The 16,461-nt window shown below is 44.2% G+C and overlaps 1 protein-coding gene across 1 annotated transcript in view; it reads right to left on the reverse strand.

Moving 5' to 3' along the window:
- LOC311137829 (contactin-2-like) overlaps window positions 1-16,461 on the reverse strand; it is a gene marked incomplete at both ends in the record, with an annotated part of 34,597 nt that overhangs the window by 8,028 nt on the left and 10,108 nt on the right. Inside the window, 7 exons of the mRNA XM_084172429.1 lie at window positions 54-190; window positions 10,213-10,394; window positions 10,783-10,885; window positions 11,159-11,371; window positions 11,561-11,656; window positions 11,937-12,109; window positions 12,220-12,361. Of these exons, the coding sequence (XP_084028555.1) occupies window positions 54-190; window positions 10,213-10,394; window positions 10,783-10,885; window positions 11,159-11,371; window positions 11,561-11,656; window positions 11,937-12,109; window positions 12,220-12,361 (1,046 nt within the window). The remainder of the gene's footprint in view (window positions 1-53; window positions 191-10,212; window positions 10,395-10,782; window positions 10,886-11,158; window positions 11,372-11,560; window positions 11,657-11,936; window positions 12,110-12,219; window positions 12,362-16,461) is intronic.

Below are 16,461 nucleotides of genomic sequence, written 5' to 3' on the forward strand. Positions count from 1 at the left end.
ATTAGAGATATGGGCTTGTGAGTGTGTATGTGTACATGCGTGTGTGTGTATACCTGTGTGCTAAGGGGCTGTCCATTACGTAGCCAGTGTATGGAGGGTCTTGGTTTGCCAGCGGCCACACAGGTCCAGTGCAGCTCTGAGCTGATCTCCACCTCAGAGTCACTCATCACCTGCAGCCACTCTGGCTGGGCTGAAGGGACCAGGCAGACACAGGGACAAGTTCACAGACAAGTTCAGGTAAACATGGATGGTTTTGATGGTCATATAATGGTGATATTCAGGGGGAACAGAGTTTCAGACTTGCTGCTGGATACTACACTGAACAAAAATATAAACACATGTAAAGTGTTGGTCCCATGTTTCATGAGCTGAAATAAAAGATCCCAGAAATGTGCCATACGCACAAAAAGCTTATTTCTCTAAAAAGTTGTTGATATTTTTTTTGTATATCTCTGTTAATAAGTATTTATCCGATGCCAAAAGGATCCATCCACCTGACAGGTGTGGCATATCATTACAGCATGATCATTACACAGGTGCACCTTGTGCTGGGGATAATAAAAGGCCACTCTAAAATGTGCCGTTTTGTCACACAACACAATGCCAAAGATGTCTCAAATTTTGAGGGAGCGTTAAATTGGCATGCTGACTGCAGGAATGTCCACCAGAGCAGAAAATACAGTGCCTTGCAAAAGTATTCATCCCCCTTGGCATATTTCCTATTTTGTTGCATTACAACCTGTGATTTAAATGGATTTTTATTTGGATTTCATGTAATGGACATACACAAAATAGCTTGTTTCAAAAAATTCAAAAAAATTAATAACGGAAAAGTGTTGCGTGCATATATATTCACCCCCTTTGCTATGAAGCCCCTAAATAAGATCTGGTGCAACCAATTACCTTCAGAAGTCACATAATTAGTTAAATAAAGTCCACCTGTGTGCAATCTAAGTGTCACATGATCTGTCACATGATCTCAGTATATATACACCTGTTCTGACAGGCCCCAGAGCCTGCAACACCACTAAGCAAGGGGCACCACCAAGAAAATGGCACCATGAAGACCAAGGAGCTCTCCAAACAGGTCAGGGATAAAGTTATGGAGAAGTACAAATCAGAGTTGGGTTATAAAAAAATATCAGAAACTTTGAACATCCCACGGAGCACCATTAAATCCATTATTACAAATTGAAAGAATATAGCACCACAACAAACCTGCCAAGAGAGGACCGCCCACCAAAACTCACAGACCAGGCAATGAGGGCATTAATCAGAGAGGCAACAAAGAGACCAAAGAGAACCCTGAAGGAGCTGCAAAGCTCCACAGCGGAGATTGGAGTATCTGTCCATAGGACCACTATAAGCCGTACACTCCACAGAGCTGGGCATTATGGAACAGTGGCCAGAAAAAAGCCATTGCTTAAAGAAAAAAATAAGCAAACACATTTGGTGTTCACCAAAAGGAATGTGTGAGACTCCCCAAACATATGGAAGAAGGTACTCTGGTCAGATGAGACTAAAATTTAGCTTTTTGGCCATCAAGGAAAATGCTATGTCTGGCGCAAACCCAGCACCTCTCATCACCACGAGAACACCATCAGCATGGTGGTGGCAGCATCATGCTGTGGGGATATTTTTCATCGGCAGGGACTGGGAAACTGGTCAGAATTTAAGGAATGATGGATGGCTCTAAATATGGGGAAGTTCTTGAGGGAAACCCGTTTCAGTCTTCCAGAGATTTGAGACTGGGACGGAGGTTCACCTTCCAGCAGGACAATGACCCTAAGCATACTGTTGAGCTGAATCTCAGGAGTGAGTCAAAGAACTACACTTCCCAGAGTGTACCAGCAGCAGCAAACCGGCTGCTTGTCACCTGATCAGTCATTTTCACTGATTTGGAGCACCTGTGAAGGCATGGAGGGGCTCAGTCATTCAGAAGAACAAACTTCAGAGAGAAGACTCCAAGTTCACTCACAGGTTCAGTCCAAAGACGCCAATGGTAAAAGGCTTAAATGGTTAATTCATTTAAGTTATTTAGAATGTTTATTTAAATGTTTTAACTAATTTAAATTCATTAAAATGTTTAATTAAATTGGTAACTTTTTGTTCTGTCTTTAAAGGTTTACAACCTAATTTACTGGCTAATTTACTGGACAGACCAATCAACTGAAAGCAAAAAAAAAAAAAAAAAGATTGAGTCGGAAATTTTAGTTGTCCCTGTGTCCTTTGGATGGTGAACAAGAGGAGGACTTGACAGTTGTAAACCACGCAGAGCGGCCTGGCCCTGAGGATAAACTGCTTCAGATCCAGAAATAAGCTGTTGACGCAGAGGAAGTCAAGATGGCGGAAGTTGTCCTGGGGAAGTCGGTCCAGCAGCTCAAAAAGGAGAGGACCACTGCAAAAAGCAGCTTCACCAGACAAGCCAACTTCATTTCAAGAGGAGCAAGCAGCATGCTTCAAGTGGAGTTAAAGGAGGAATTCGCTAAGCTTTCAGATTGTTTCAGAAAGATGCTAACGATGACTACAGGATTGGACTGGAGGCTGACATGACTGAGGATAAGGAACCAGGTCTTAATGAACAGCAAGAGGCTGACATTGATAGATCTGTAAATGAAGGTGAAACAAAGTTGGGGGAGATAAGAGACATTGTTCAAACAAACCTGTGGTCGAGGTATGGAAGGAGTGAACTTCTTGTGGCAATCCTGGAAGCAGAAAAAGCCAATGATAAAGCGGCTGATGTACTTGTGGAAAGTGCCAACTTAGAGGGCTATGAAGTGCACCTCGCTCTCTTGGACAAGAGAATAAAAGAGGCCATCTCAGCAATGTCAACATGGGAGCGATGGATCCCTGTAGGATTAAAGGATGAATTAGATGGAAGAGTCAAGGACGTAAGAGCATTCTACTACAGGCTTGAGTTAAGGAGACCTGAATTTCAACCTACACCACTGCCGATGACATGTTCAGAGTCCTGGAGAACAGGTATAGCAACAAGTCAACCATCATAGTGGAAATCCTGGAAGAGCTGGAGAAGATGCCACATGTGAAAGGGAACCAACCAAGAAAGGTCATTGATCTCATACAGTCAGTGGAGAAGGCTCTAGCAGATCTCACAGAGTTAGGAAACTCTGGAGCCATAAATAACCCACTGGTAATTAGATCCATTGAAAGCAAGTTGCCTGACTTCATTAAGAGAGACTGGGTGATGTTCATGGTTGAACCCAGAAACAATGTCACATCAGACAACCACTTTGTCATGCTCTTGAAGTTCCTGAAAAGTCAAGAAGAAATACTAGAGAGACTCGAACAGCTCAGAACTGTGGAGAAGGTGGAAAAATCAGATCGTTTGGACAAGAAGTATGACAGAAAGATTGCCTCAACAAAAACCACAAAGAAAGAAGAGCTTGATGAGGTATGTGGTGTATGTGGTGATAGTGGGCACAACAACAAAATCTTCTTCTGTAGAAAGTTCAAAAGACTTAAGCTACCTGAAAAGCAAACTGTATTGAGAAAGCTGGGAGCATGCAGAAAATGTCTCGGATGCCATGATGAAGATGGATACTGCAGAGACACTTTCCTATGCAGAAACAAAGACTGTAAAAGGGAAGGTGGTGCCCCAGACCACCATTTTTTCCTCTGCCCAAAAGGAGAAGTCAAAAGAGGGGAAGAGAGAAAGAGTGGAAAAGACGGCAAAGGTGAAAGCAAGCTAACGGAGAAACAAGAGGAGATCTTGTCTGAACTTTCCCAGGAAATGGCAGATCGATGCAGAAAGGCTTTCACCAACACCAACAAAACCGCAGTGACACTCGATGCTTCAGGCCAGTCTGAGCTACCGCAGAGAAATGGGCTCTCTGAACTTCCTGTCATCATGATGTTGATGCAAGTCACGGCAAACTCAGGGCAGAAGATTGGGACTTTAATTGACCTTGCTTCAGACACAAACTACATTACCCATAAGGCTGCTGAAAGACTGAGGTTAAGACATGAGAAGATAACTTTAGTTGTGCATGGGGTTGGTGGTATGACCATGGAGGTGAACACACAAAGGTATCTCCTCAAAGTCAGAATCAAGACACCTAAAGGGACAGAGAGAGCTCATGAAATGGTCTGCTACGGCTTGGATGAAATCGCCAGAGTGCATCAAGTAATTCAACCTGAGAAAAAATTATTCCCAGAAGTCAAACTTACAGAATTGGAAAGGCCAGAAGAACTTCTCATTAGCCACCGAGAGGGAAGACTCGCTCCCCAGAGGGTAAAAATCATCGGAGACCTAGTCTTGTGGGAGGGTCCATTGGGGAAAACAGTGGGTGGAGCACATCCCAACTTATTTGAAGAAGTGGAGGTTGCAGCATATGAGTCCAAAACACACTTCGCTCGCTCCATGAGGACAGCAGCTGTCAAATATCAAGAAATCACAAGTCCAACAACTGACACAGCCCAGCTACAGCAGGAGGATGTGACTCAGACCAAATTTACAGCTGCCAGTGAGTTCCTTGAGTGGTGGCACTGGGACAGCATTGGAGCTGCATGTGAGCCAAGATGTGGAGGATGCCGATGTGGAAACTGTCCAGCAGAAGGAAAATAAATGACCCTGGCAGAGGAGAGGGAACTGGAGATCATTAAATAAGGCCTCACCTACAAGAAGGGGGATGCTCATACACCGGCTCCACATTGGGATGCAAAGTATCCTTGGACGGTAGATCCAGCCTCTCTCCTGAACAACAAAAGTGCAGTCCAGGCTTGTTTCTTAAGGATGGAAAAGCAACTAAGCAGAGAGCCAGACTGGAAAGTCGCTTATGCTACCCAGATCCATGAAATGGTCGAGCGAGGCGCAGCCATAAAACTCACCAACAAAATCATGGACAAGTGGAACGGAGCAGTGTGGTACGTAAGCCACCTGGTGGCACCAAACCCTCATTCGGTGACAACACCGGTTCGTATTGTATGGAATAGTAGCCAGAAATACAAAGGCGTGGGTATGATGATCTTCTTCTGAAGGGACCAGACGTTCTCAACCCTATAAGAGCTGTCTTGCTGAGGTTCAGAGAAGGGACGTATGCATCTCTAGGAGACATCAAAAAGATGTACAACTCTGTATGGCTGGAGGAGCGTGAGATGCATCTCACAGGTTCCTCTGGAGGGACAGCCCAGATGAAGAGATAAGTGAATTTGCAATAACCAGAGTCAACATTGGGGACAGACCTGCTGGTTGCATTGCTCAATTGGCTATGAGGGAAACAGCACGCCTGCCCAACTTTCTTCACTTGGAGGATGAGCGCAGAGTCATTGAAGAGGACAGTTATGTGGATGACCTCTTAACCTCACAAAATGACCTGAATAAACTTGACAAGATCACAGCAAATGTCGAAGAGATCTTGAAAGCTGGAGGGTTCTTCCTCAAACCATGGGTCCGGTCAGGGCAAAGTGGGAGGCAAGGAATGGAGATGGAGGTTCTAACAAAGACACAAAGTAAAACCTTAATTCTTCCAAATCAAATGAGGGACGAAGACAACAAAGCCTTGGGTATTGGCTACCAAATGGATGAAGACAAGCTCTACATGTTAACCTCAGTTAACTTTTCCAAAAGGAAAAAGAAGATTAGAGTTGGAAAAAATCTTCTCAAGGAGGAGGTGAGAACTGAGACACCTAACCCACTGACTAGGAGGGCTCTCTTAAGCCAAGTGGCTGGACTGTACGACCCAATTGGCTTAGTTACACCTGCCAAACAGAAGGGAGCAATTCTTGTTCGAAAAGCATTCCAAGAGGGAGGGGGTGGAAAACTAACCCAAGAAACCTGGGACCAACCTCTCTCAGAAAGCCTCAGAGAAGAAGCCATCCAGCTTTTTGAAGAATATGTGCAGCTTGGAGAGGTGAAATTCCACATGAGCCTCACACCAGCTGGCTGAGAAGGGAAACCTTGGGGCATCACATTCTCTGATGGAAGTGACAAAACCTATGGAGCTGTGATGTACTTAAGATGGGAGACAAGTCAAGGCACTAAAGTTCGATTAGTTGAATCAAAAGCCAAGCTGACACCCCTGGATCAGAAGGGAGAAGCTGTAAAAGCTGAGATCTGTCGTGCTGTCTTCGCAGCCAGGATCAGGAAGTATGTGGAAAAGCATGCTCGAATGAAGATCGAGAGATGGTTCCATCTACTTGACAGTCAAATGGTCTTGGGAGCCATTCAAAGAGTCAGTTATGGGTACAAAAGGCTGGACAAGTGCTGGACAAGTGCAAGACTGGTGGTGGATCTGTGGGGATCTAAACATAGCTGACATCATAACAAGAGGGGGTGCTCCTGAAGATTTGAAGGAGAATTCCACATGGCAAAATGGACCAGAGTTCCTAAAGTGGCCAGTGGAGGAGTGGCCTATAAAATCAGCTGGAGAGGTTAAAGCTCATGCCAGGGAGAGTGTAAACAAGCTCCAGAGGAAGGCATTCTCAGGTGCATTAACAAGAGCTCAAACAAGAAGTAGTCAGCATAAAGAAGACCTACAAGGCACTCAGGAAAGTCCAAAGAGTGAAACTCAAGAGGGAATACCTGTGGTAAACCCAACTCTTCTTAGAAGGAAGCCCACTGGCTGGGTTAAAGATCTTGTGGAAGTAAGAAGATTCAGTAGCCTGTCCAAACTGGTGAGAGTTGTTGCCTGGGTTTGTCTAGCAGCCAAGCAGTGGCTGAAGAGGAAGGGCCGGGCCCCTAAACAGGCAAAGAGGGAGGTAAGATCACCCAAGCAAGCTGTGCTGACTGTCAAAGAACATGAAGATGCACTCAAAGACCTTTTCCTCGTCAGCTCAACAAGGTACAGATTTTTCAGACACAACTCTAAGCAGACTGACAGTGTACAAAGATGTGAACTCTGGGCTGCTAGTTTGTGGAGGCAGAATTCAGACATTCAACGAAGATAAGACAGCAGTGCCAGTTTTACCCTTTGAAGCATGGGTGTCTACACTGCTGGCACAAGAATCCCACAAAGCAAACCACGAGGGAGTGGCGGGAACCCTTCTCCGGATGAGGAAGAAAGCCTGGGTAATAAAAGGCAGTAGACTTGCCAAGAAAATGGTTGACAGCTGTGTGGTCTGCAGGAAAAACAAGGCAAAACAGTGTCAATAAATCATGGCTGACCTGCCTCTAGATCGAACAGGCCCAGCTGCACCTTTTGAATTCACCACCATGGACCTGTTCGGCCCTTATGAAGTGAAAGATGAGGTCAAGAAGAGAACTAGACTCAAAGTATGGGGAATAGTCTTCTGCTGCATGGCTTCCCGAGCCATACACACTGAAGTGGTGAGTGACATGTCATCTGAAGGATTCCTGCTAGCCTATCAAAGGTTCACTTCACTGAGAGGACACCCCAGGAAACTCTGGTCAGACCCTGGCACTAATTTTGTGGGAGCCAAACCCGCACTTCAAAAATTCCTTAACCAACTAAACAAGTCTGAACTTGAAGACACAGCTGCCAAGCATGGTACAGAATGGTCATGGAAGATCCACCCTGCAGACTCTCCCCATAGGAATGGTGCCGCAGAGGCAGCTGTCAAAGTAGTGAAGCGGACGTTGAGCAACCTTGGTGGAGATGGTGTTTTCACGTGGGGAGAATTCCAAACTTTTCTCTTCATGGCAGCCAACCTTGCTAATGAGAGACCCATCGATGCAAGAACTCAAAGCAGAGAAGACTGTGTAGAGTACATCACCCCTAATTCTCTGCTTTTAGGACGTACGAATCCAAAGGGAGACCCTGGAGATTTCCAGTTTGATGGCTACCCTTACAAAAGACTTAAACATATTCAAACAGAGTTAAGCCATTTCTGGAAGAAGTGGAGCCAATTGGCTGGACCTAATCTGTTCATAAGGAACAAATGGCACACCAAAGAGCGAAATGTTGCTGTTGGAGATGTGGTCTGGTTGGCTGACCAAAACGCCCTAAGAGGACAGTACAAGCTGGCTAGAGTGGTCGGTGTCAATGCTGACAGCAAAGGCATCGTAAGAGATGTGCTTGTGAAGACTTTTCCCAGCTATCCTGTTCACATCACAAAGTCAAACAGCAAAAAAGGGCCCACAAGAGCAAACGGTGAAAGAACGAAGAGGCTTCAAACCAAAATCCCAGCCACAATTCTTCATAGAAATGTCAGACGCCTTGTCATTCTACTTCCCATTGAAGAACAAACAGAGGTGTGAAGGGCTTGTGTGACCTCTCTGGATTTGAAAAAAACAGGAGCTCAAGTGGGAGGTGTTGGGCTGAATCTCAGGAGTGAGTCAAAGAACTACACTTCCCAGAGTGCACCAGCAGCAGCAAACCGGCTGCTTGTCACCTGATCAGTCATTTTCACTGATTTGGAGCACCTGTGAAGGCATGGAGGGGCTCAGTCATTCAGAAGAACAAACTTCAGAGAGAAGACTCCAAGTTCACTTACAGGTTCAGTCCAAAGACGCCAATGGTAAAAGGCTTAAATGGTTAATTCATTTAAGTTATTTAGAATGTTTATTTGAATGTTTAAACTAATTTAAGTTCATTAAAATGTTTAATTAAAATTGTAACTTTTTGTTCTGTCTTTAAAGGTTTACAACCTAATTTACTGGACAGACCAATCAACTGCAAGCAAACTAAAAATAAAAAAGATTGAGTCTGAAATTTGAGTTGTCACTGTGTCCTTTGGATGGTGAACAAGAGGAGGACTTGACACATACTGCTAAAGCAACACTCGAGTGGTTTAAGGGGAAACATTTAAATGTCTTGGAATGGCCTAGTCAAAGCCCAGACGTCAATCCAATTGATAATCTGTGGTATGACTTAAAGATTGCTGTACACCAGCGGAACCCATCCAACTTGAAGGAGCTGGAGCAGTTTTGCCTTGAAGAATGGGCACAAATCCCAGTGGCTAGATGTGCCAAGCTTATAGAGACATACCCCAAGATACTTGCAGCTGTAATTGCTGCAAAAGGTGGCTCTACAAAGAATTGACTTTGGGGGGGGGGGGGGGGTGAATTGTAATGCACGCTCAAGTTTTCTATTTTTTTGTTTGTTTCACAAAAAAATATATTTTGCATCTTCAAAGTGGTAGGCATGTTGTGTAAATCAAATGATACAAACCCCCCAAAAATCCATTTAAATTCCAGGTTGTAAGGCAACAAAATAGGAAAAATGCCAAGGGGGGTGAATACTTTCGTAAGCCACTGTATCATGTTCATTTCTCTATCATAAGCTGCCTCCAACGTCATTTTAGAGAATTTGGCAGTACGTCCAACAGGCCTCACACCCGCAGATCACGTGTAACCACGCCAGCCGAGGACCTCCACATCCGACTCTCTCACCTGCTGAATAGTCTGAGACCAGCCACCTGGACAGCTGATGAAACTGAATAATTTTTGCACAAACTGTCAGAAATTGTCTCAGGGAAGCTCATCTCGTGCTCGTCATCCTCACCAGGGTCTTGACCTGACTGCAGTTCGGAGTCGTAACCGACTTTTGTGGGAAAATGCTCACCTTCGATGACCACTGGCACGCTGGAGAAGAGTGCTCTTCACAGATGAATCCCGGTTTCAACTGTACCGGGCAGATGGCAGACAGTGTGGCAATTTGAATGCACAGAGATACCGTGACGAAATCCTGAGGCCCATTCATCCGCCGCCATCACCTGATGTTTCAGCATGATAATGCACCGCCCCATGTTGCAAGGATCTGTACACAATTCCAGGATGCTGAAAATGTCCCAGTTCTTCCATGGCTTGCATACTCACCAGACATGTCACCCATTGAGCATGTTTGGGATGCTCTGGATCGATGTGTACGACGGCGTGTTCCAGTTCCCGTCAATATCCACCAACTTTGCACAGCCATTGAAGAGGAGTGGGACAACATTCCACAGACCACAATCAACAGCCTGATCAACTCTATGCGAAGGAGATGTGTCGTGCTGCATGAGGCAAATGGTGGTCACACCAGATACTGACTGGTTTTCTGATCCACGCCCATACCTTTTTTTAAAGGTATCTGTGACCAACAGATGCATATCTGTATTCCCAGTAATGTTAAATCCATAGATTAGAGCCTAATGATTTTTCAATTGACTGATTTCCTTATATGATCTGTAACTCAGTAAAATCTTAGAAATTGTTGCGTTTATATTTTTGTTCAGTGTAGATCAGGTTATGATGAGTGTAAGCTTTGTTGTTTTGGGCTTGTGTGTGTGTGTGTGTTTGTGTCTCTACCCTACCTTGCACGGTGATGCGTCCCTGGTGTGTGTCGCGGCCCTCAGAGTTGTAGGCCTCACACTCGTACATGCCCTCGTCATGGAAGGTCATCTCAGGCAGAGTGAGGATGGGTCCCTCTGCACTGGCCCCGGACTTAGACGGCAACAGACCATCCACCTTCTTCCAACGCAACTTTGGGACGGGACTAAGGTGAGGGAAGGGAAGCAGTGGAAAATAAAGAGGGAGAGATGCATTGAGGTGGGACGTAGAGGAAATGGGAGGAAGGTACAAGGCGAGGAGAGGGAGGGAGAGGCAAGAAGAGGAATGCAGGGAGAGTGTTTGAGTACAGAAGAAATACAACAAATCCTGTATATAGAATGCTTATTTACTATATCGTGTTATTCTTATTTTTATATATTGTGTGTTTTTGTTCTACCTTGTTATTTTTAGTATTACATTGTTATTGATTACTGCATTATTGGGGTTAGAGCTTGCAAGAAAGGCATTTAACTATACATGTGACATTAAAACATGAAACTTTAAAATCTGAGATTTCTAACATTGTGGGACAATAACATGGATCAGGGACTTACTTTCCATAGGCAAAGCATTCCAGCTGGGTGGTGTGTCCTACCAGGGCGTAGGTCTCTGCTGGAAAACGCACTTTGATAGCAGGAGCTGACTTCCTGGCATTGGCTGTGGTTAATAGAGCGGACATGTCAACAACAGAGAAAATGGCTGATGTGAAATAAAGCAAATTATAGGGTACACCTGCACTTCAAGTCTCCCCTCTTAGAGGAGAAACACATAGCATTTTCCCGAAATTGTCAATTGAAATGTCAAAAGCTTTTCAAAGCTGCACAATTACCATGTAAGAGAAACAGAGTCTTGAATAGTTATTTTCTCTCTACTCAGCTACCCACACACACACACACACACACACACACATACACACACACACTCCTGTACCGTGTGGCTGTACGGTGAGCTGGTTGGCCTTGCTGAAGGTACTCTTGGTGCTGATGTCCATGTTGACTGTGGTGAAACAAAAGTAGCTTGCTGTATCGTTAAGCTCCGCCTTGGCCAGGTACAGGTTGCCCGTTACCTGGGAGACAAACCACCGACCCCCATCAGGCTTCACAAAGCTGGGGAACTCGTTAACGATCCAGCGGTAGGACAGCGCTAATGAGAGGACAAAAGAGAGACAGAAAGAGAGAGAAAGGAGAGAGAGAAAGAGAGAGAGGAGGAGGAGAATGAGACTTAATCAATGTGCCATAAATGGGGGCTTATTGATGAAAACATTCCACAAACTAGTTCAAGAGAGCACTCAGAGAGGAAGCAGAGATTGAGCATATGTGTTTGTGTGTGTACCTGGGTAGTGGGCGGGGGCCTGACAGGCCAGGAAGGCACCTGCACCCTCGTAAGCTGTCTGTGGGCTCTGCCCTTCCCCAGGGAAGTCATGGAGGTCTAAAAAATAACAATAAAGAAGGATATCACAGGAAGATAGAAACAAACTAAACAAAACAAGGAAAAAAATAAATTAAATCCAGTCAAGAGTACCACAAGATGAAAGTGTACTCCTCACTGAGCAATTTCTTCTTTTCATTATGTAAGCCAATCAATGTAATGAGATGATATCTACACAAAATATAGTTTGATGAATAATAACTTGGATCCAATACATCTTGATTAATATGCTTCAACACTGAGAGAAATATAAAATAAATGAATAAATTAATGTACTCACAGCCGAATTTGAGGTTGGCGACCCGGCTGAGTATGGTGCCACAGCGGTTGATGGCCAGACACTGGTAGGAGCCTCCATCACGGCCGTACAGGGGACCACTGATCACCAGGTTACCGGCTACCAGTGTGTACTGGGGGTCCCCTACCGGGACATTCGTACCATTCACACGCCACCTACCGGACAGGGAGGGGAAGAAGTTACATAACGCTGTAGAGATGAGCACTTAGTACCTGTCCCACCTCTCTGATGACTGCTTCTCTGATGTGTGTGTGTGTGTTCTTACCTGTACATAGCAGCAGGGCTGGCTCTAGCCTGGCAGTTGAGAGTAACTGTTCCCTTACTGAGTTCCTCTGGGTAGACCACACTGCTGGGCTGCTCCTCAAACACTGGCCCGCTGTCATGACCCGTTATGCACACGTCCCCGCCTGTCAACACACACAGCCAATCAGAATTACCAACCACCCAATTTCCTACTACCATCCCCTTCCGACCAATCAGGATTTAGAATCAAAGGGTCTTTCCCTTTTCAAACTGTATTCAACTGAAACTGTGTTGTACTGCGGCTGTTGAAAGACACTAGCATTTCAAAACAAGTTGTTCTGTATCACTATAACATATTTTTTCTTAATTAAATGGAAATGGAGCATTCCCAAAACACCATGTATCACCATTCAGAAACTCAGTTAATTAGAGGTAAATCCGAGTTTCATCTGTGCTTTGGGAAGCCAAGGTCAGAAAATGTTAAAGTGTCTAATTTAATGAGAAATATTTACAAATTACAGTGGAATATTTGATTAAATGTAATCTAATCCATTTTAATCTCGTCTAAATAATGTACTCTGAGATGGTGTTGAGATGGCCTGTTTTCCCCTATTCCCTGTTCCCCTGACAGAAAACCCATAATTATGTGTTCATGGCTCAGATACGTGTGTGTGTGTGTGTGTGTGTGTGTGTGTGTGTGTGAGGGAGGAGAGGAGAGGACATAGAGGTGGAGAGTGAAAAGAGGGGAAGAGATTGAGTGTTGGGGTGGAGAGAGGGAGGAGAGGCATAGGTAAAGGTGGAGAGGGGGAGGAACAGAGCAGAGTAGAAGAGTGGAGCGGTGGGGAGATAAATAGATGAGAGAAGCAGAAGGTGCAGTAGAAACAGCAGGTTGGAACAGACAGCTATTCTCTAGGTACACAGAGAATCTGTCCATGTTATACAGCGCAAATTGGGTTAGAGACGCATAATGAACATATGGGAATCTAATGCTGAATCCTCGTGGCACAAAAAGTGTGTACGAGAAAGGGAAAGAGGGAGGGAGGAAAAAAGAGAGATAAAAGGTTGAGATGGTATGTGTGTGTGTGTGTGTGCACATGAGCATGTACGTGCATGCGTACTTGTGTGTGTATGAAAGTGAGTTCTTAAAGGCCCAGTGCAGTCAAAAACTTAATTTTCCGGTGTTTTATATATATACAGTGGGGAAAAAAAGTATTTAGTCAGCCACCAATTGTGCAAGTTCTCCCACTTAAAAAGATGAGAGAGGCCTGTAATTTTCATCATAGGTACACGTCAACTATGACAGACAAATTGAGGAAAAAAAATCCAGAAAATCACATTGTAGGATTTTTTATGAATTTATTTGCAAATGATGGTGGAAAATAAGTATCTGGTCACCTACAAACAAGCAAGATTTCTGGCTCTCACAGACCTGTAACTTCTTCTTTAAGAGGCTCCTCTGTCGTCCACTCGTTACCTGTATTAATGGCACCTGTTTGAACTTGTTATCAGTATAAAAGACACCTGTCCACAACCTCAAACAGTCACACTCCAAACTCCACTATGGCCAAGACCAAAGAGCTGTCAAAGGACACCAGAAACAAAATTGTAGACCTGCACCAGGCTGGGAAGACTGAATCTGCAATAGGTAAGCAGCTTGGTTTGAAGAAATCAACTGTGGGAGCAATTATTAGGAAATGGAAGACATACAAGACCACTGATAATCTCCCTCGATCTGGGGCTCCACGCAAGATCTCACACCGTGGGGTCAAAATGATCACAAGAACGGTGAGCAAAAATCCCAGAACCACACGGGGGGACCTAGTGAATGACCTGCAGAGAGCTGGGACCAAAGTAACAAAGGCTACCATCAGTAACACACTACGCCGCCAGGGACTCAAATCCTGCAGTGCCAGACGTGTCACCCTGCTTAAGCCAGTACATGTCGAGGCCCATCTGAAGTTTGCTAGAGTGCATTTGGATGATCCAGAAGAGGATTGGGAGATTGTCATATGGTCAGATGAAACCAAAATATAACTTTTTGGTAAAAACTCAACTTGTCGTGTTTGGAGGACAAAGAATGCTGAGTTGCATCCAAAGAACACCATACCTACTGTGAAGCATGCGGGTGGAAACATCATGCTTTGGGGCTGTTTTTCTGCAAAGGGACCAGGACGACTGATCCGTGTAAAGGAAAGAATGAATGGGGCTATGTATCGTGAGATTTTGAGTGAAAACCTCGTTCCATCAGCAAGGGCATTGAAGATGAAACGTGGCTGGGTCTTTCAGCATGACAATGATCCAAAACACACCGCCCGGGCAACGAAGGAGTGGCTTCGTAAGAAGCATTTCAAGGTCCTGGAGTGGCCTAGCCAGTCTCCAGATCTCAACCCCATAGAAAATCTTTGGAAGGAGTTGAAAGTCCGTGTTGCCCAGCGACAGCCCCAAAACATCACTGCTCTAGAGGAGATCTGCATGGAGGAATGGGCCAAAATACCAGCAACAGTGTGTGAAAACCTTGTGAAGACTTACAGAAAACGTTTGACCTGTGTCATTGCCAACAAAGGGTATATAACAAAGTATTGAGAAACTTTTGTTATTGACCAAATACTTATTTTCCACCATAATTTGCAAATAAATTCATTAAAAATCCTACAATGTGATTTTCTGGATTTTTTTTCCTCATTTTGTCTGTCATATTTGACGTGTACCTATGATGAAAATTACAGGCCACTCTCATCTTTTTAAGTGGGAGAACTTGCACAATTGGTGGCTGACTAAATACTTTTTTGCCCCACTGTATATAGTAGTATTTCCACACTATGAGGTTGGAATAATACTGTGAAATTTAGAACATTACGATAATGCCCTTTTAGTGTAAGAGTTGTTTAAAAAGACCGCTTTAAATTTCAGTCTGTTTTGGTGGGATGGAGTGCAGTATAAGTTAATAGACCAATAACAAAGAGAGTTTTAAACCTCTCTGCCAATAACAGCACATTTGCTGGGGGGTTTCAGTTTTTTTTTCCAATTACAAATGGTCAAAAATAATCACAGTAAGGTACTTTAATTACTTTAATTATTACCCAGAAATGATTTGATATTGAGATAAAAATGGCTGCATTGGACCTTTAAATCTGGGGCAGTGAGAGACACACAGGCTGTTTGGGGACTCTCTAATCAGTCTCTCCTCTCTCTGGGTGTTTGTTAAGCTGGGGTGATAGGATGCTGCGTGTGTGTGTGTGTGTGTGTGTGTGTGTGTGTGTGTGTGTGTGTGTGTGTGTGTGTGTGTAGGGGGGGACTGCAATCCCCCAACCATACAGAAGATACATGTCCAAATCCTTTCATACCCTGGAAACATTCCAACCTACCAGCTACCAGTGCTGTATGTTGGAAACCTGCCATACAAATTAGAAAAATGGAAATTAGATCACCAAGACAACTCCACTGTTCTTGTCTATTTTGAGGTGTGGCAATGAGAGAGGATAATGAGTATCTATCTCAATATCTAAATATCAAATCATTTCGACTTCTGAATGCTCGGCTATGAAAAGCCAACTGACATTTACTCCTGAGGTGCTGACCTGTTGCACCCTCTATAACCACTGTGATTATTATTTGACCCTGCTGGTCATCTATGAACGTTTGAAGATCTTGAAGAACGATCTGGCCTTTAATGGCTGTGTACTCTTATAATCTCTACCCGGCACAGCCAGAAGAGGACTGGCCACCCCTCGGAGCCTGGTTCCTCTCTAGTTTTCTTCTTAGGTTACTGTCTTTCTAGGGAGTTTTTCCTAGCCACTGTGCTTCTACATCTGCATTGCTTGCTCTTTGGAGTTTTAGGCTGGGTATCTGTATAAGCACTTTGTGACAACTGCTGATGTAAAAAGGGCTTTATAAAATACCGTTGATTGATTGATTTGATTGAACAGGCCTATTATTTTACAGTACAACAAAACAGAATAACCTGATGTAGGCTAACTATGAACTTCCCAACCAAACAGACCAATAGTTATATATTGTCAGATATATGTAATGTTCTTGTTGTATCCTTGGGGGTGTTTGTGTGTGTGTACTTGTTTTCCTACATTATCAGGACCCCAATGTCCTAACATTTCACCTGAATGTCCTGAAAAGGTAGGAAAACAATTACTTTTTTGAAAAGTCAGGACTATTTTAAGTTTAAGGGTTAGGTTTAGGGTTAGGTTTAAGAGGGTTTCTGTTTGTGCTGGTATCAAACCTTGGGTTGCACGGGTCTATTGCAACTTCC

Source organism: Coregonus lavaretus (assembly GCF_964263955.1).
Source record: "Coregonus lavaretus genome assembly, chromosome: 12".
Classification (NCBI taxonomy): Eukaryota; Metazoa; Chordata; class Actinopteri; order Salmoniformes; family Salmonidae; genus Coregonus; species Coregonus lavaretus.